General features: G+C 35.0%; 1 protein-coding gene across 1 annotated transcript in view; it reads left to right on the forward strand.

Annotated features, from left to right (window-relative positions):
• Window positions 1–20,845, forward strand: part of TDRD3 (tudor domain containing 3) — a 200,885-nt gene that overhangs the window by 141,969 nt on the left and 38,071 nt on the right. Inside the window, exons 11-12 of the mRNA XM_059995586.1 lie at window positions 10,903–11,753; window positions 17,934–18,059. Of these exons, the coding sequence (XP_059851569.1) occupies window positions 10,903–11,753; window positions 17,934–18,059 (977 nt within the window). The remainder of the gene's footprint in view (window positions 1–10,902; window positions 11,754–17,933; window positions 18,060–20,845) is intronic.

The following is a 20,845-nucleotide window of genomic DNA, read 5'->3' on the forward strand; positions in this document are numbered from 1 at the left end:
AAGATTATCATGCTTGTAGATGTTTCTTATGCAGGCATGCCTGGAGGATATTGCAGGTTCGGTTCCAGACCACCGCAATAAAGTGAATATTGCAATAAAGCAAGTCACACGAATTTTTTGGTTTCTCAGTGTATATAAAAGTTATGTTTAAAAAAAAAAAAGTTTATCCTATATTGTAGTCTGTTAAGTGTGCAATAGTATTATGTCTGGAAAAACAATGTACATACCTTAATTAAAAATGCTTTATTGTTAAAAAAAAATGCTAACCATCATCTGAGGCTTCAGCAAGTCATAGTAGTAACATCAAAGATCATTGATCACAGATCACCATAACAAATATAATAATAATGAAAAAGTTTGAAATATTTTGAATTACCAAAATGTGACACAGAGAATGGAAGTGAGCAAATGCTGTTGGAAAAGTGGTGCCAGTAGGCTTCCTTGATGCAGGGTTGCCACAAGCCTTCAGTTTGTTAAAAAAAAAAATGCAATATCTGCAAAGCGCAATAAAACGAGGTGTGCCTGTATTCTCTTGGCTCTGTCTTCATGCAATCCTGTTACAATAAAGGTGACAGGATTAATGGAAATGTTTGATGTGTTGTCCTCCTGAGGTATCTTGCAAAAAAAAAGATCATTCTGTTATTCCTTCTCTTCTTAATTCTCATACTATTGAGATATTCCTAGGTGAGCTGAGGTTCATAGTAAACAGTTGAGGCAAGTTAATGAATTGTTTTTCTGCTTACTTCATGATTTCATGTTTCTTTTTAATTGAAAATAAAGCCCAGAATAACCTCTTACTTTTGTAAAATTGAATCTCTACTTTGGTTTTCCCTCAGAATTTGGTCATTGTTCCATAAATCTTACGTTCTAAAATTAACTCTGCATTGATGGGAGAAAATATTGGCCATTTTTCTAAGGAAAATCTAGAAAGCTTTTCAGGATAGAGTCTCCATAAATTTTAATGGTTAAATGCCTTATGGACAGCTAATGAAAATAACTATGGGCTCTTAATTTTATTCATGTTCATATCATTAGTGTCATTATTTGTGTCTGTTACATACCTAAATTGATTATAAAGAAGTTATCATTATTCAATGATGTGTATATTTGGATTTTTTTTAAATGTTTGTTTCTAATTCAGTTGAATTATCAAACCTCTCTTGCTTCTATGTTTTGTATCATTTAAGCTGTCTGAGGATTTTGTTTAGTTCAGGTAACCCTAAAAGTCATGTTTAGCTGAATAAGCCTAGGCCTGGATGGACTTGTTATGTCATATCAAATTCTGTGTAACGTGTTAGGCTTGTTGGAAAAAAAAAAAATATATCCTCTAAGAATGTGTTTCTTACAGATTTAATGCAGGTAAGTAACACATTTACTTTCACATTGTATTATGTAATTTTCTCTAAAAGAACAAAGGGCACTATCATTTCTTTATCCTGATTTTTAGAAATTTCTGTCAGAGATACAGACTTACCTTGGAGATAATGCAAGTTTGGTTCCAGACTTCTACAATAAAGCAAACATCACAATAAAGCGAGTCACACAAATTTTTTTTGATTTTTCAGTGCGTATAAAAGTCATGTTTACACTATACAGTAGTCTGTTAAGTATGAAATAGCATTATGTGTAAAAAAACAATGTACATACCTTAATTAAAAATTACTTTATTGCTCAAAAATGCTAACCATCATCTAACAAATTCAGAGTTGCCACAGATCTTCAGTTTGTAAGAAACGCAGTATTGGCAAAGTACAATAAGGTGAAATGCAATAAAATAAGTAGTGCCTATAATTGATCATCACATGTACTTTTCCTAGAGATTTTCTCGTATCATTAACGTTTTTGTTGTGTCTTTTAATTCAAGTTAAATGTAATTCTAGTTGACATTATTATCAATATTCTGAAAAAAATGAGGTTGGGCTTCCCTGGTGGCACAGTGGCTGAGAGTCCGCCTGCCGATGCAGGGGACACAGGTTCGTGCCCGGGTCCGGGAAGATCCCACATGCCGCGGAGCGGCTGGGCCCGTGAGCCATGGCCGCTGAGCCTGCGCGTCCGGAGCCTGTGCTCTGCAACGGGAGAGGCCACAACAGTGAGAGGCCCGCGTACCGCAAAAAAAAAAAAAATGATGTTGGATTACATTGTTTTATGAGAGTAATCACTAAAGTGTTCTATGTGATATGTAATAATTTGATGTCAAGTCAGTTGATGTCAGTATTCAACTGATGAGTTTGTGATAGGGTTGTGTTCAAAAGGCTCATATATAGGCTCTTAAAAAAATTTTTAGTTTCATAGACTAGATAGAGTTCATGGCCAGATTATCAGGCCAACTTTCAACTTTACATACCTTAAGTTTATCAATATATTACTTCAGTAATACATAACTACCATTTGAAACAATGCCCACTAGAAATATATATTTTAAGTTTCAACTTGGGACAAAAAGAGTAGGTTTTATTCTTTCTATTATCATGGAAGATATCTGGGTTGGCCAGAGATAGAGGGAGGGGTTGCCTTAAGACAGTAACTTCACTGTTTTAACTTTTTACATCTAAATAAAACCAGGAAAACCTTCATTTTTCCAAATGGGGAACAAGAGGCATTGTGAAAAAAGTGGACAGAGTAACTTTCTTAAATTCATACTCCTCTGTTTCCTTGTTTCTATAGCTTATTTTGTAAATTAAGTATGTGTTACAAGTTTTATTTATGTTTCTCCGTATTTTGTGTCAAAATTTTAGAAAGTAGACTAGAGAATATGACCCAGTTGTATAAAGGGTAAACACTTAGAAAAATATGAACAGAATTCAAATAGAGATATTTTTTATGAAAAGGATAAGATTTAAATTAAACAATTATAGGAACTAAGAACTCATCCAACATTCATAAATGTTGGACATGGTCATAGGTGATCAAGCTTCCCCTTTCCAGGACCCAGTCTCATCTTCTACTTTTCCTCTTTTATTCCTTGGTTCATAGAATTCTGTAATCTCTCAAGAAGCATGATTATCTGAGTCACAGTCCTTTTGGCTTGTTGGTATAATTGAGAAGAGCACCTCATAGCTAGTTCCATCTGTGTCCTTTCTACTTTCAAGCTTGCCAGCTTGTTGCTTTCTTGTAGGACTTACTGAAGGCAATAAGAAGTAACCAACACCTTTCATCGTCCTGACATTTTCATACCAAGTTCTCTAAAGCATTGGCCTCATTAGTTAGGTGGTCTCAGTTCCAAGACAATAGGCTACAGTTTAACCAAACAATGAGGAGTGCCAACTTCTCTTAGGGGATGAAGCAGCTTTCACTACCTTGCACCCTTCCTTTACTAAACAAGTTTTACATTTTAGGTCTGTCACTTGTATCACTCTTTTTCCTGGCACTAATTTCTGCATTAGTTTACATTAAGCTGTAAGCCACAGAAATCCAAATATGCAAAAAAAGTAATTTATTGGCTTATATAAGTGGAAGGTCTTTCTCTGTCTCTGAATTGTGTGTTGATGGGCTGTCTTCACGTGGAAGCAAAGATTGGCTCAGGTAGCACCAGGTATAGCATAAGGCCAATGTATATAAGGGGGCATAATGACATATAAAGATAGGCATGTAAAAACACTTATCTTAATTTTCCAAGCACATTTTTTCTGGGAAAAGATAAATACCTTTCATCATATGATTATTGATTCCCCAAGCTCAACTCCCAGTGGAGATGCTGGCATTTGTGTGTGTGAAGCAGCTGAAATAGGAGTACAAAGAGACTTGGATGGTCTGCTTGACAGTTGTTGGTGTCAAATCTCCATTCATAATATGAAAAAGTAATTAAAAAAAAATATTTCTCAGAAACAATCAAATGGCCCTTATACCTGGAATATCAGACAGAAAAAAGACCTTCCATCTTCTAATGTCTATATCTGCCTCCTTCTTAGTCAGGAGAGCTTAGGACATCTTAATTGATTCTGGATTATATGTTAAAGGGGAGGGAGTAGTTATCACTGAAAGCAGAGTTCTTTTACCAAAAGAAGAGGAGAATTGAATGGATGCTGTGGCAGATAAATACAACTGATTCTACCACTAACTTAACTCACAGCTCTTGTATTTTACTAGTTGTATGTCTTTGGGAAAGTTATATAATCTCTGAAACCTTAATTTCATTATTGGGAAATGGGGAAACAGTAGCACCACCTAAGTTTAGAGTTATTGAGAAGATCAAATTAGATTATGCATAAAAGTGCTAAGCACAGTGTTTGGCACATAGGCCTCCATATAATGGTAGTTCTAACACCACCGCCACCACCACTATCATCATTGTTAACATCATTGTGATTAGCAGTAGTAGCAATAGCATCCTCCACTCATTGTGTCCTCATCTCCTCCCCTACTACCCAACTTTAGGCCCTCATCAACCCTCCACTGACTTTTTGCAGAACTTTATCATCTCATCCTCCATTTTGCAAACAGTGATCTTTCAAGACACAAATTTGATCCCACTACCCCCTTGCTTAAAATGCTCCATTGACTCTTCTTGTTGGCAGAATAAAATTCAGATTATATTACATATACTATTTTTGTGGAGTTCCATTTCTTTATTTTCTGTGGATTTTGTGAGAAGTAGCATTTTTCTTGGTTAATGGTACTGCATAATTTCAAATTCCACATAATATTCAGATGTAATATATTTAGATGGTAGCAGGTATAATATTAATGGTTGGTGAGTAATGCGTATGAAGTCGCAGGCTTTGGATGGTTGGTAGGTGTCTTTTTTGGTTTTGTTTTATTTTCATTTAATCAAGTTTCAAGTCAGTTTAAATAGTTTGACTTATAGATTTATAGCTTGAATTTTAAAGAATGAAGAATAGGGATACAGGAAGGGAATATGATAGAATGGTAACAGTTTTATTGGAAGGCCAGAAAACTAGGTCAAGAAGACAAGGAGAATGTGTATGTGTTAGCCTAGATGTTCTTGTGAAGGATTTCCTCAAGAAAGGATTGCCCATGTATTGAGTATCGTGTATGTTTACGTCGCCCATGTATTGAGTATTGTGCATGTTTACATCCAGTTGCATCAAACAACATTCCTCCTCATTTCCCTATACAACTGATTGATTGAAATTGATGGTGGAATGCTTACTTGGAAGCCAGGGATGAATGATTGCTGTGTGAATAGTCATAAGCTGTTAGCAAAAGAGAGAAAATATGTAGTTATCTATCCACTGCCTGTCACTTTCTCTCTATCCCTAACCACTAGTATGACCTTCCCAGTCCTTGATTTTTTCTTATAGGACTGATTTCTTTCTACCATTCCTTTTTTTTTTTTTTTGGAAGTGCAAATTTACCCCACATATCTAGATAGTGCTTTAAGATTAACTTGAGATAGTTGTTTCTAATTCCATAATGTGGACTTGTTACCTTAACAGTGAATAGTCTGTACCAGTGATACTGGTATAGTGTCTGATTTTGAATAAGTACAGATAAGTACTGAAATTGAGAGTAAGTATTCAGAAACTCTTTTAGCAGTTTGTCAATGCCTCAATATTTGTTACTGCATTTTACAAAAGTGACAGTCAACAGTTGATTGGAAATTAAAACCAAAACCAATAACTACAACAAAAACCCTGGTCCTTAGCTAGAATTACTTTGAAATGCTCTGATCTGTGTTGTTATGACATTGTGGTCCCTAGATTTTTAAGCATTCTGACAGCATAGCACCTGACATTATCCAGGTAGTTTAAGGTTCTAGATAAAATAGCAGGTGGAAAGTGAAAATATGCCACAGTGCTGCACAGGTAATGTCCGGATTATTAATGTAAAGTTAGTAGTTATTTGAATTTAAAAATTAATTGTATATAGAAATTTACATGTGGATTTAGGGATAACTTTAGTGAAAAAATTTAAAGGTAATGTATAGAAAGTTGGTGAAAATTGGCTTACTGTGAGTTTGAAATACACTTTTTAAAGATATGTTTTTAAAAAATCAAGGAGAGATACTCAACAGGCAGTAGAATTTAGAGATTGAATAGAGCTGGAAGAGTCAGCAAAGGAAACTGAGAAAACAGCTGCCAAAAAGTAGGAGGAGTAGAAGCAGAGGTAAGGATGGGAGGTGTCCATTGGGTTTACATAGCATTAAGAGTGTGCTGGTGAATGTTTAACAACTGGCTGTGGGGGAAGAGGTGGGAGGCAGGGGAGGGATGCTCTGATTTTTAGCTTTTCCTGATTTCTGTGGTATAAATATTCCACTATGGCTAATTTCAAGCCATCAAAAATTAGCTAATTTCAATCTGCAACCAGATTGCAGATTTTCTGAAAATTTAATAATCTGTTTTTGTTCAATATTCAGACTGGCTCCAACACACCACTGATTGGAGACCTTGACAAAAATAGTGTCAGTGAAGTAGTGGGGTTAGAAGACAAGCTGAAGGATATCCAGTAGATAAATGTTCTATGGATGTTAAAGTGATTATTTTGAAGAGAGTGGTAAGAAAGGATGTATTTAATATAGCATGAAAAAGTTATGCTTTAGGCTTGGGGTAATGGGCAATTTCTCTTCCTATAACATAATATTTTTAAAAGGCTACAGTTTATTTTTTACTATATGGAGAACATAATCATTTAATAACCACTTGTGTTTATATGTACCAGCTAAGAATGAAACATAGTTCCTTGTCTTAACCTTTTTAATCTAAGTCAGAATTCATACAGAATAAATTTATAGAGGAAGTAACTTTTTACAGAGGACACAAAGTATAAATTTTGAGCTGATAGATAAAATTTTATAGCCAAAGAGTTTTGTGATCATTACAGAATATACACAATATCTAATGATATTTTACACAAAAGCCCTGATTTGTATAAATGAGAAAATTAGTTGAAAATTTTGATGTGAAAAAAAATGTAATCGGGTTTATATATAAACATAGAAATATTAGAAAATGTTATGCTTCTGTTTTAATGTGAATTCATGTACTAATCAGTTAATACCATCTTTTTGTAACAAGTATCTTTAATGATTTGTTTTTATTTTGCTTTATTTGTTGAAGGATTACTCAGCAATAATTTTAACCATTCTTCTTGAATTAATGTCTGCATTAGTAGGTAACCTGTTATGCTGTGGTACTATGACTTTTTAAAAATAGTATCTAGCCCATAAATGGCCATTCCTTTGGTTTTGCCAAAGAGCTTTTGTGATTTCTGCATTGCACCAGAAATGAACAAATGTAGGTGATAAAATTGTAGTTAACATGTTGGTTACATTCTGTTTTGTTCCTATGAGCAGGCAGGTTGGCATAATGAGAAAATCGTGGGCTTTTGCTTCAGTTAGATTTGAGTTAAGCTCTGGCTTCAACATTTTCTAGCTGTTAGCCTTGCTTTCTGTTAATTCACTTGTAAAATGGGGATAATAATATTGCCCTTCAGCGTGGTTGGGAGAATTATATGAAGTAATGTAGTCAAAAGACCTTAAAGTAGAGTCAGGTACGTAGTAAACTCTTAATTAAGTCATTTCTTCAGGTAGGTGTCTCAGAATAAAATGAAGAGTCATCCTGGGAAACAAAATATACCTGTTTTTTTACTATTAAAAGCAGGTACAGCTGTGACTGGAGAATGAATACTCTGCAAAGAAGTATTAATATTTTAAGATACCTGATTAATTAAGCATATTCTTATGTACAAACCCAAATAATTTGTGACAATTAGTAAATTCGTTCTTAATGATCCTTGCATTTCAAATCATGGGGCTGTAAAACATTGTAATCAATTATCTTGTAAAGATGAATTTTGAAACTCATGATCTGGTCTAATAGGAACATTTTATTACAAGGCAAATGAAACTCATGTAGTAGTCTTTGATTAATTTTATCATATGGACTTGTATCACTTTAATTTTTTAGATGTTTTCACAGTTTTATCTATTTTGTGATGAATTTTTCTGTCATTTTTTTGCTAATTTTCTTTTTTTTTGCCTCCTATTTAATATTAAATGTTACCAATTTCCATTTATGCTTTTGTTTTGTTTCATCTTTCCCCTTCAGGTCATTAAAAAAAAGAAAAAAATAGTGATGCATTTTATTCTCCTTCCTATACAGAAGAGTGTCTCAGTATATTCCTATTAGAGTGACTGTAGACCTGGCCCCTGGTGCCAATTAGTATTTTGGTGGCTTGGGATAATCATGCCTCCTCACGAAAGGTGGCAGAGAGCCACTAGATTCAGAATTGAATGATGCAGAGTTGAGGAGCTTTCTATTTGACTTTTGGGCTATTTCTTAATTTATTTAAAATCACCATTCCAGAATTTAGTGATTGAGCATATTTTTTTATTTATTTAATAGATTAGTTCAGTTTCAAAATATTTACTTTATATCTGACATCATTACTTAACTACGTAAGATAAAAGGTATTAGGTTTAAGGAAATCCAAGAATGATGAAACCTTTAAGGACCTTCCTTGGCTTACTGTTATTTTATTTTGGAATTAAATGGATGTATATGAAAACTATGTGTTTTTTTTGTGTTTTTTGTGTGTTTTTTTGCGGTACGCGGGCCTCTCACTGTCGTGGCCTCTCCTGTTGTGGAGCACAGGCTCAGTGGCCATGGCTCACGGGCCCAGCTGCTCCGTGGCATGTGGGATCTTCCCAGACCGGGGCATGAACCCGTGTCCCCTGTATTGGCAGGCGGACTCTCAACCACTGTGCCACGAGGGAAGCCCGAAAACTATGTTCTTTTAAAAGCACAATTTTATCTTCTGCCTCATCGAGTTTATTTTTTTTAAGGTGTTCTTATTTAAAAAGCAGTTTCCTTTATAGATTCTTCTCTCACTATATTGCCTCAGCATAATAATGCAAATGAATTATATTCTTTAGTAGTAAAATTAATTGTTTTATTCTGTAATCTAATGTACATCTTCAGTTAAAATAGATTAGGAAATCTTTACCGTTTTTCTTCTTTTAGAAGAACTGAAATCAAATTCTCCCATACCTACCAAGCCTAATTGAAGCCTTCATTCCGTATATATAGTTATTCAACTGCCATTTGTAGTCCAGGATACTCAGTTACTCTCATGATGACTTAAGTTATTTGTATTTCCTGATCATCATAGATTTTGGTGTTCCTAACTGGAATAATTTTGAAAAATTGATCCCTAAACAGATCTAAAAAGCTTACTCCCCGAATATCTATTCAAACCTTGTCAGGAAATAAAATACCTTCATATTTGATTTATTTTGGAAGCTGAAAAATTTCTTCAATTCAATATATAAAGGACTTTACCTCTCTCTATTAAATAAACCCCACAATACCTGCATGTTACGACTACTGTGGGGACTATTGATAATGTGTATAAAGTGCTAGTGTGGGGTACCTAATACATAGCAGATTGTCAGCAAGAGACGGCTGCTGCCTTTATTCTCTAATAATGACTGGAACAAATGCCAAAACATGCTTTCTGCTGAAAATGCTCATTTGTGTCCACTTTTCTTCTCTCTAAAGAAAAAATTAATATTGACTACAGTGATTTAAAAATAAGATATTTGTGTTATATTTATAAAGCCCATCTTGGGAAAAAGTGATTTTGTAAAAATGTCTCTGTAGATGGTCTTGGCTATTATTTGAGATCTTGCATATTTGAAAAATTTTTATTCTTTGTCACAATTAATGGGTGGTTTGGCTGAATATAGAATTGTACTTAGAAAATAATTTTCCTTTAATTTCAAAGACATTTAAAGTCTGTTAGATTGCTTTCTAGCTTCCAGTGGTTCCATTGAGAAGTTTCTTTTCATTTTGAGCCTTGATCTTTAGTCTTGACTTGCTTTGTCATTCAGGAACTTTTAAAGGTCTTCTCTTTATTCCTATTGATCTAAACATTTTATCTGGTACCTTTTTTCCTCCAGTGGGTGTTTGGAAATGTATGGAGACAGTTTGAGTAGTCACAGTGACTAGGAATCCTGAGGGAGAATGCTTTAGGATTTAGTATCTGAAGGTCAAAGAAGTTAATTTTCTTGCAAATACAGGAAACATTCTCACCCAGAATGTCAATAGTGCCCCTGTTAAGAAGTATTGTGACCGTGGGGAAATGTAAGATTAATCCTGATCTGCATATTGATTATAGTGTATGACAAGAGAAACAAGATGTGTACACCAAAGACCAGTCAATATGATTGGTAATAGTGTTATAGACATGCTGTGTGAAACAATGGAGGAAGAAAGAGTAAGTGACACAGTACAAACTGAAGTAGAATAAAAATCATTATGTGAAATATAACCATCAGATTATGAGTATATATTTACCATGTTACTGATTTTGATTTCTAGTTGGACATTATCTGCACTATTTTGCTTAATCATATCTTTGACACTTTTTTCTATATTTCCAAGTAGTACCTGTTCTTAATTACTTTGATAGGTCTATAGTAAATATCTAATTGTAATCCAAGCACTTGGCAATTCCAGATCCAGAAAGATTTGAGAAATATTTTTTTTTGCAAAGACTAGAACTTGACTGACAATGATAGCTATACATTTTAAATGGGACTGGGATTCAGAAAGGACTTGAGCAAGGGTTGTACTTGTACAGTTTTATAGCAGCTTCTGTGTTATCAGGTTGCAGTTCTATTTCATTACTGGCTTGGGAAATGAATTACCAGAATAGCATATATAGATTGGCTATGTTATAACAGTGCAAATATTCAGTGACAAAGACAACTTGTTTTTGAATTATCCACCATTTATTCATGGTTCATATCATTGCTTTACTTCACTAATGTGGCTAACCAGGCAAACTGTACATTAGAAATACAGGACTCTAACAAAGTAAAGAGGGATTAAGATAATGAGGTGGGAAGATAGTGGAAGATGTCAAAATAGTAGTTTGATAATTAAGTATTAATACAGAGTCTTCATTTTAATATGCATATGATATACTTTTACTTTTCAGAACCTAAATCACAGCCACAGCAGCTTCATCAAGGACAACACAGATTGTCAAATACTGAGCAAAATGGAGTAAAAGATAATAATCAACCAAGATATCTTCCTCGAAATGATACCAGACAGCCAAGGAATGAAAAACCTCCTCGTTTTCAAAGAGACATCCAAAATTCAAAGTCAGTTTTAGAAGGCAGTGGATTACCTAGAAACAGAGGTTCTGAAAGACCAAGTACCTCTTCAGGATCTGAAGTATGGGCTGAAGAGAGAATCAAGTGTGATAGACCATATTCTAGATATGATAGAACTAAAGATACTTCATACCCTTTAAGTTCCCAGCACAATGATGCTGCATTTAAAAAAAGGGATAACTCTATGCAAAGCAAATCAGGAAAAGTTCCATCCTATGCAGAGGCAAAAGAAAATCCACTTCCTCAAGAATCCATAGATTATAATAATCAAAAACGTGGGAAAAGAGAAAGCCAAACAGCAAATCCTGATCATTTTTATGATAGGAAATCACGAACAATAAATAATGAAGCTTTTAGTGGTGTAAAAATTGAAAAACATTTTAATGTAAATGCTGATTACCAGAATCCTGTCCGAACAAATAGTTTCATTGGTGTTCCAAATGGAGAGACAGAAATGCCACTGAAGGGAAGGCGAGTAGGACCTATTAAGCCAGCAGGACCCATCACAGCTACACCCTATGATGATAAAATATTTTACAATAGTGGTCCCAAAAGAAGATCTGGGCCAATTAAACCAGAAAAAGTACTTGAATCATCTATTCCTATGGAGTATGCAAAACTGTGGAAACCTGGAGATGAATGTTTAGCACTTTATTGGGAAGACAACAAGGTATGCATGTTATAAAATTATTAAATACTAATAGTACTGAATGTAACAGGCTAGTGAGACCGTAGAAAGCCATTACTTTGGGACTGAGTTGTGTTCTATGATTGTACTAGTTTGTAAAGTCTTTGAATAGATGTATACATATATAACTTATCAAAGGGAAAACAAAATATTTAATATTTTTTATGGAGGCTTAGGAGTCCCATAGGATTTGGTTATGTTAGGTTTGATTTTCACCCGCATATCAGAAAAGTATTGTAAAAGTGATTAAGTGAAGTTGATGAGTTACTTCAGTTATCATCAACTGAACTATTAATATTTTCTTTCTAGTAAAATTATACTGATTCACAAGGGAGAAAATCAGTTGAATGACACAAATTCTGCAGATTTCATTTAATTTAAAGATAAATACACAGTCAGCCTACTTTAAAAAAATTAAGAGCAGGAAGGTTAATTATTTAGCTAATAATAAATAATCTAAGAAACAAATCATTTAAACAATCTTCAGTTCTACATTATATTCTGGCTAAAAGGGAAAGAGGGAAATCGTGAAAAAAAAAAAAAAGAAGATGAGGTTGAGAAGGAATACAGCGCATCAGATAAAAGAGCCTGGCTGAGAGAGAGAGGACCAACACAGTGCAATCAGGAAGGGGAAGAGGACAGAGGGACCCTCAGAGAGAAGGGCCTTTGTACGTGTTTCCCCTTCTGCCCAACATGCTCTTCCACCAACTACTCTTCTGATCCTTGAGGACTTGGCTCAGATACTTTCTAGAAGAAGCCCTTCTTTTCTGCCCCCTCATCCCTTCTACATTATTGTCTTTCTCAATCAGTGCCTTGTTCACTTTCTAAAACTTATAACAGTTTGTAAGTATTTTTGGTTTTGGTTCCTGCATTGATAACTCTTTCCCCTACCATGATTTTAAGTTCCTTGAAGGCAGGACCATGTATCTCTAGTTTTTCCTCTATTGCCCTGTTCCTCTCATAGTGTAGGGATTTCATAATTATTTGTTGACTTTGTTAACTAGTTCATTCTCAAGGGGGCACTTACACAGGAAAAAAGTCCAGTAGTTAGGGGACTGGAGATATTAGCAAGGTAATAAAAACAGAGGTGAGTTATAGTGTGAGGGACCTAGGTGGATGTGAGGATCAAGTCAAAACATATTTGAAATATTTCATATGTAGAGTAGTTTCAGTTGATAAGGGTGTGCCTGTGTGTGGCTAAAAGGAGTGGTGGAAGTAAAGTTAACTGAAAATTTCAAGGAACTGAAATTCAGGCTAGGAAGTGTGGTTGGATCTTTTAAAAGATGCTGTAGGGCTTGGGATCAGGAGGTGTTATCTAATGATAGCAGCAAGGAGAGGTCCAGGTACAACTAGATGGCATAGTCTTTTAAGGTTTTGGTATGAATGTGAGATAACATTTGTCTAGAAGCAGCATCTCTACTGTCAAGTTTTTATTCAAGGCTAAAAGCAGAGGAGGAGACAGCACTAGCTGTGTCTTTTCTTTTTTTCAAGAAAAGCAAAAGCCTTCCCAGAAATACCAACAGACAAATTTCATTGGTTGGAACTGTTTCACTTGGCTTCTCCTTGGCTATTAGGGAGACTTGGAAAGCAAGTACAGGCGTTCTTCACTATCTAGACCCTTACTCTTGCAGCTGAGACCACTCACTTTCCAAAATACAACAACTGTTTGATTTGGCTAGTGAGGGGTTACTTATGCTTAACTGTTTCTCCATTATGGTAGAGGCAAGAAGTAGTTGGAAATCAGTGTTAGTTTATAGAACTAACATTGTCTACCTTAGAGGGAGGGTTCACTTCTGTCAGATGCTTCTGTGAAAGGTTAAGATGAGGATGGAAATTTTAGTTTGCATTGGACAGTGTGGAGTTGATGGTGACCTTGACGAGCAGAGGAAGTAAATGATTAATAATTAATCATTAATAATGTTTGAAAGGCTTGGTAAAAGACTCAGGCTTTCCATTGAAATCCCATAAGGATTGTGCCCTAGTAGTAAGTGCAAAATACAAACAAGCCAGTACAATGCCTAAAATCAGCCCTTTACATGACTAAGGATATCTCCTTGTACTCTATCTGCCTGCCCCCCAAAATATAATCCTCTTTTGGGGAAAAGTAACATTTTCTATACAGATCCTCTTCATAGTATTTCATCTACAATGTCTGGCATCCTATAAAAAATTATGAGGCATGGTTAAAAATACAAAGAGAGAGAGAGAGAGAATATGAAAGACCAGAAACAAATAAAGCAACAGAGAATAACAGACCTAAGATATTTAGATATTACACTTAGACAAGTTCTTCAACAAATATTGAGTATTCAACAGACCATAATTGAGTAGCTGCTAAGCATTAGGTGCTTGGGATATATCAGATAGTTTTGTCTGTGCTGTTACCCAAATGCCTTCAAATACCTGATGAGATTGTTATTAAAGCTTTACTTTCAATTGTAATTTTCTCAGAAAATCAATGATACTGAATTCATCTATTGCCTCTACTGAATATATTCAAAATAATGTCATATAGCTTCTGAAAGATAGTGCCTAATATTTCCCAAAATGTTTTGAGCTTTTAGGGTATTCTTAGAATAATTGGATGATCGTCTAAGATGACTACTTTGAATTTACGTGGATGTATACATTCAGTTTAGAGTGAAGGACTGTAGGCTCTGTATAGATGCACCTTTAAGCAAATAAGATAAATATTCACTCTCTGAAAGAGATGGCATTAGTTATCTTCTGAAACCACCTAATTTAAGAGATAACTTCTAAGTGTTTTTTCAAGAATAGGCAACTTTCCAATTTTCTAGCCAGAGACTAAGGTAAAGATTTAAGGAAAGCATTGCCTATAACTGTCATTAAGAAAGCATAATCTTAATTGCATTGTAATGATGTTCTGGAAATAATCAGTTAGTATCATTTAAAATATTCCTCATGATATCTTGCCTTCTCTCAAGCTTTACTTCCATAGAAGGATTTGAGCATTTGGGACAATGCTTTTTCTCCCTGTATGTCTGCCATAACTAGTTCAGCTCTTTCAACTGGGGTATTGTAACAGCCTCCAAATTGGTCTCCTTGCCTTAAATCTTATTCCTCTTAAACTTGTCACTGAAACTGCCAACACTGTGATCTTGGTCTTAGAGCATATGTCATTCTTCCTAGTTAAAATCTTTCACTTGTAGCCTCTAGCATGCATATAGAGCCTCTATCAGCTGGTCCTTACCTTCTTGTCCTGTTGGTTGACCCATCATGCCATAGTTAATTTAAAACTGCTTGTTGTTTCCTATACTTCTCTTCATGTTTCATGTCTCTGTAACTTTCCCTGGAACACCCTCCTCAGTTCTTAACTTGGCTAAATACTCTTCATCCTTGAAGACCGTATCCATTGTCATCTGCCCCAGGAAGCTTTTCCTGAACTCCTCAGCTTTATTAAGTGCCATATCACTACACCTTTATTGCAGTACTTTCCACATTATATAGAATTCATTTTTCACATGTAGTTCCTGAAAGGATGCCAAGTTATTTGTTTTCCTAGGATGTATTATGACTGGCTGTCATTGTTGAACTTACCTGTTGAACTTACCTGAACTGACATTAATTATCTAAGAAGCTTACACCTGAAGCATGGGTCCAGAAATACAGCAGTTTACAGAACACAGAAGCGTAAGGCTAAGAAATAAAGGAGGAAGGGAGAGATGTGAATGTATATTAAGAACTCTAAGATAAGGAAAATTCTAGCATGGTATCTCAAAATTTGCTAGCATCCAGATCTGGAAAGGAAAATATGATGGATTAACTTAATAACTTTTGTAGTATGAAGTATACTAGTTAATCAGTGAAAACAGGGACTTCCCTGGCGGTCCAGTGGTTAAGACTTTGCCTTCAAATGCAAGGGGTGAGGGTTTGATCCTTGGTCGGGGAGCTAAGATCCCACATGCCTTGGGGCCATAAAACCAAAAAATATAAAACAGAAGCAATATTGTAACAAATTCAATAAAGACTTAAAAAAAGGCATCACTTATTTAAAAAAAAAACTCAGTGAAAGCAGGTTCTTTCCTGATATACCCAGAGTAACTGCTATTTTAGAAGATTAAGAATAAGAATTTTTGTTGTGTTTAGTATTTTTTGATTCTGGTGAGCCTATTAATGTTACTGAACTCAGGCTTTTCTGTTCATAGCTTGAAAGCCAAATCTCGAGAGACAAGTGTTGAGTAAAAGGAAAGATGGCTTTATTGAGGAAGCTGGCAGTCCTGGGAAGAAGATGGACTTGTGTCCCAAAAAACTAACTCCCCATTGCTCATCAGGGGGCAAGAGCTTTTAAAGTGGACTTTCAGGGATGTACGTGTGGAGGGAGGGGTTGGTGGAGGGGAGCTACATGCAGAACAGTAGTCAGCTCCAGCAATCATCTTGAAATTGGTCATGCAGTGACCTGATCAGCATCATATGATTGTTTTAAGTACAAGTAATCTTCAACTCCAGCGTCGGTGTGTTCCCATTTTCTTGAGGCCAGTTCTTGGAATTGTGTAAGATGGAACAGCTTATGTCATGGCTAGTCATCATGTGGTTAATTTTTTTTTTTTTTTGCGGTACGCGGGCCTCTCCCGTTGCGGAGCACAGGCTCCGGACGCGCAGGCTCAGCGGCCATGGCTCACGGGCCCAGCCGCTCCGCGGCATGTGGGATCTTCCTGGACCGGGGCACGAACCCGTGTCCCCTGCATCAGCAGGCGGACTCTCAACCACTGCGCCACCAGGGAAGCCCGTGGTTAACTTTTTCTACCTGGTGGGGGTTTCAGTATCTGCAAAACAGCTCAAAGGATACAGCTCAGAATATTTATCTATAGCCCTGGAGGAGAAACTAAAGGTCCTTGACTTTGCTTAATGGCTAAACTATCAATATTATTTTTTTGTCTTGCTTGACTGTTTTCCTTTGTTTCTGCATTTTCTCACTTCTCTGATTAAATTTATTCTTTGGCTAAAGTTTTTCTACAGACAAGGGGCAGGTGGAGGACATGGAGGGAGAGGGGTGTTTGTCCTGGGAAGGTCCTATAGGGTCCTGTTATATTAAGGGTTACTGTTCGAGTGTTATATTAGAGCATCCAACTGCCCTAGTTTGAAGAAAACATTTCTTAAGAGTAAATAAGAGTTTTATGAGTTTTTCGTTTCCATATCATATTCACTAAGCAACGTTCAGATGTATAATTTGAGTCCTGAATGGGTTGACCTATAGTGGAGGGAATACTCCAATCAGTTGACCTACTCCCAGTTACCTCAACAGATAAATTTAAAAATTGTAGTTGTTACGTATATTCAGTTCCTAGTGAGTTTGTTAATGTGTGTTGCTTCCAAGAGCCAAGGAACACTGGGTAAACAGATGAAATAAAAGTGTCCGGTCTTACAATGTCTCAAATCCTATAAATCCTGGGTATAAGTAATGTGCTTACTTTTTACCTGAAAACCCTCCTTCACCACAGCTGCCTGTATGACTGCAACAATGAGCCTTTTTCTTTGTTTTGTTTTTTTTTGTCATGTATTTCTGTTTTTTTAAATACATTGCTCCATACTTAAATATTCTGATTAGTACATAAGAATCATCTTACCAGTTTTAGTCAAAGGGCTTCAATGGCTAACAACAAAACATAACACTAGTTCTTTTTACACCCATTAGCATGTGAATGTTCTTCTCTATTGACCCTCTTAGTTCTGAAATCTTACTACTGCTCAGTGTACGTATATCAGAACTCACATGGCTGAGAGAATTTCTCTCTTTTTCTTAGCCAATTTATGATTATCCAAAGGTAAGCTTTCTTTCTTAAAAATATTATTCTCTTAAAAATTATTTTCTTTAACATATTGTATATTTTAAAGTTGCTAAGAGTGTAAATCTTAAAAGTTCTCATCATAAGAAAAAAATGTAACTATATGTGTTGATGGATGCTAACTAGACTGATTGTGGTAATCATTTCACAATATATACATATATCAGATCATTATGTTGTCCACTTAAAACTAATACAATGATATATGTCAATTATGTCTCAATAAAAATTGATTTAAAAAATAAGCTTTCAAAAAATACAAATATTGTAACATTTTGAGTATTTACATTTCCATCATGTATCACCCTTTGTAGACAATATTGATTGTCATATTTAAAATTCCTTTTTGTCTCCTCAGTTTTACCGAGCAGAAGTTGAAGCTCTTCATTCTTCAGGTATGACAGCAGTAGTTAAATTCATTGATTATGGAAACTATGAAGAGGTGCTACTAAGCAACATCAGGCCCATTCAGACAGAGGCATGGGTACGTGATCCAAATTCTGTACAAAGGCATAAGCTGTTTTGAAGGAAGTACATAGCTCTAAAAGATTAGTCATAGTAATACGAAATTTGCCAGTGGAAAAATATTTTGAATTTGCTTAAAACCAGCTACTCCTAAAGTAAGATTTTAATTTAATAATTACATTGAACTACAGTAAAAATGAATGCATTGCAATTGCTTCTCTTGTATAATGCTTTGTTATATTATGCTTTGGAAATAGGTGCCCTTATTTATATGTTGGCCAAAAATGTGTATATGTTTTTATGGGTTTTTATGCATATTTTGTTCTTTCCGAGTTTGTTACTTTAAATTTGACTAAATTATGTCCAGCAGTTGTCAAATTTAAGTCTCTGTTGGATACATGTATATTCTTTATTATTTTAGTTACATGTAAAATTAAGAAAAACACTTTAAATTATATATGAACTCATACTCCATTTACTACACGTATATTTATATATGTATATGTGCAGATTAAATTTAAATATCTTTGTTTAATAATTATTTGATTAATTTTGTTGCCAAATGTTATGTCAAAGCTGTGATGATTTTGTTGATGTAATTTAGACTGTATTGGCCTCATGGAGTCCATTTTATACAGGACTTATGTGACTTTACATAGATAGATTCTCAGCTACATTTAGGCAAAAACAGGAGGACAAGGCATATTAGAATTTGTTTCATAAAGTTTTTTTCAAATTTTATTTCCTTTCTGTAATTTGTGGATACCTGTTAATAAACTTATCACTAGAAGCCTAATTTGTTGCTGTTTCCCTAAAATGTAAAAATATACTAGAAAACTATATCATCTAGACAGTAGCCTTCATCATTGAAGCATACATTCTCATGAGCTGCTTTTAGTTTAGTTTAGCTTTGGTCTTTCTAGATTTTTCTGTCATGACCTCTGTGTCACTGCTCCCTCTCGCCTCCCCAAAAAAGATAAATAAAACAACAACAAAAAGCCTAGTAGCAGCAATCATATTTGGGTCCATAGATCTTTATTCTTTACCTTTTTATTCTAGAAAAATGATCATTTTCTAGGTAGCTAATTGTTTCATATTTTACAGTACAACATTCATACGTTTAAGAGATCCTTTCCTTCACTCTCATCCTCTAAAGTTTAGCTGCTTTTTCCCTAAAAGACTGAAATACCATCAATGTCTAATTTATATCTTTTCTTAGAGAAACTTGATGTAACTATATCTTTTGCCCTTTTGATTCCCATGTGATGGCTATTTTTATTCTCTTTTCATTTATTCTCTTTTTCATTAATACATCTTAATGTAGTTTTGATGGTAAAAGTATTTATTGAGTCTTTATTTGTAGAAGTTGAACCCTAGTTTGCTATTCATCATGTGATGCCAGTGTTTTTGGCCATTACAGTCAGAGTCAAAATAAAATTTTTACATTTAGTGTTTTTTTAGGAGATTTAATAAAAGATTAATTTTATTCTTTTCTCCCTAAAGAAAAATTTAAGTTTCTTTACTTTGTTTCTTCTCTATTTCCTCTTTCTGTTCCAGAGTGGACATAACTTATGAGCACATTTCTCATTCCTCACTGTAGCTTTTCCATTCAGAGGTGTTTGGTACTGAAGTGATCATTTTCTTTCTACAGTCAGTGACTTTTCCTTTTTTCCCCTTAATAGTCCTCGTTGCTTTATTATTGATTTTAGGTCTTTGTAAACTTAGCTGGACAATAAATTTATCACGTGACAGCCCATGTAGTGATTCTGAACCACAGCAGTACTTTCATATCCCTGCCTACTTGTGAATACTCTTCTAGGCTTTATTGTGCTATTTTTTTTTTTTTTTTTTTTTTTTTACCTATTTACTTTTTCTGCAGTCAACTTAAAAATCTTTCATAAGATACGTGAAATATTTTTCAGGTAGAAGCAGGATAGTATTACTAAATCTTTTGGAGATTCTGGTATTTCTTTTCTCCTATTTACAAGTAACCAAGTGATTGTTGATGTTTTATGATTTTGCATAAATTAATACAGCAAATATTTTTGGATCATGAACAGTGTTATTGAGGATAAGATCATCCTTTCTTCCTTATCTGTGTGAATAATTGACTTAGTTGTAGAAGCAGCTCCTTCTTGATAAATAGAAGCCACCAGCTTAACGTATCTTAACCCATCTCCTTTTTTTTTTTTTTTTGCGGTCCGCGACCCTCTCACCGTTGTGGCCTCTCCCGTTGCGGAGCACAGGCTCCGGACACACAGGCTCAGCGGCCATGGCTCACGGGCCCAGCCGCTCCGCGGCATGTGGGATCGTCCCGGACTGGGGCACGAACCCGCGTCCCCCGCATCGGCAGGCGGACTCTCAACCACTGCGCCACCAGGGAAGCCAACGCATCTCCATGTTTAAAAAAATACATATGTGCGCATATACATAAAAAGCCTCTGAAGAAAAACAATCTATGTGGCTGTCAGTACATTTAACATAGAATTAGTGTAGAGTTCTCTTATCCTCTGAGAGTGCTGATGTTGGGGTCTATGAGCACTTTTTCTTTTTGTAACTTGGGAATTGTAACAAGTTTTAAGTTAATCCAAGCAAAACATTCACTATACTAATAAAAAGGTAACTCTAATTGATAAGTCATACTAGAAAAATTAAAGAGCTGCAAAGGTATAGCAGGGTGTTAGAAGCCTTAGCACAATTATTCACTCACGCTATGGACTGTGTAATTTTTAATTTTTTTCAACTCTTGCACTACATATGTACATTACTGTTTTTAATTATGAAATGATTTTGTATATTTTATTA

Source organism: Delphinus delphis, chromosome 18 (assembly GCF_949987515.2).
Source record: "Delphinus delphis chromosome 18, mDelDel1.2, whole genome shotgun sequence".
NCBI classification, from domain to species: Eukaryota; Metazoa; Chordata; class Mammalia; order Artiodactyla; family Delphinidae; genus Delphinus; species Delphinus delphis.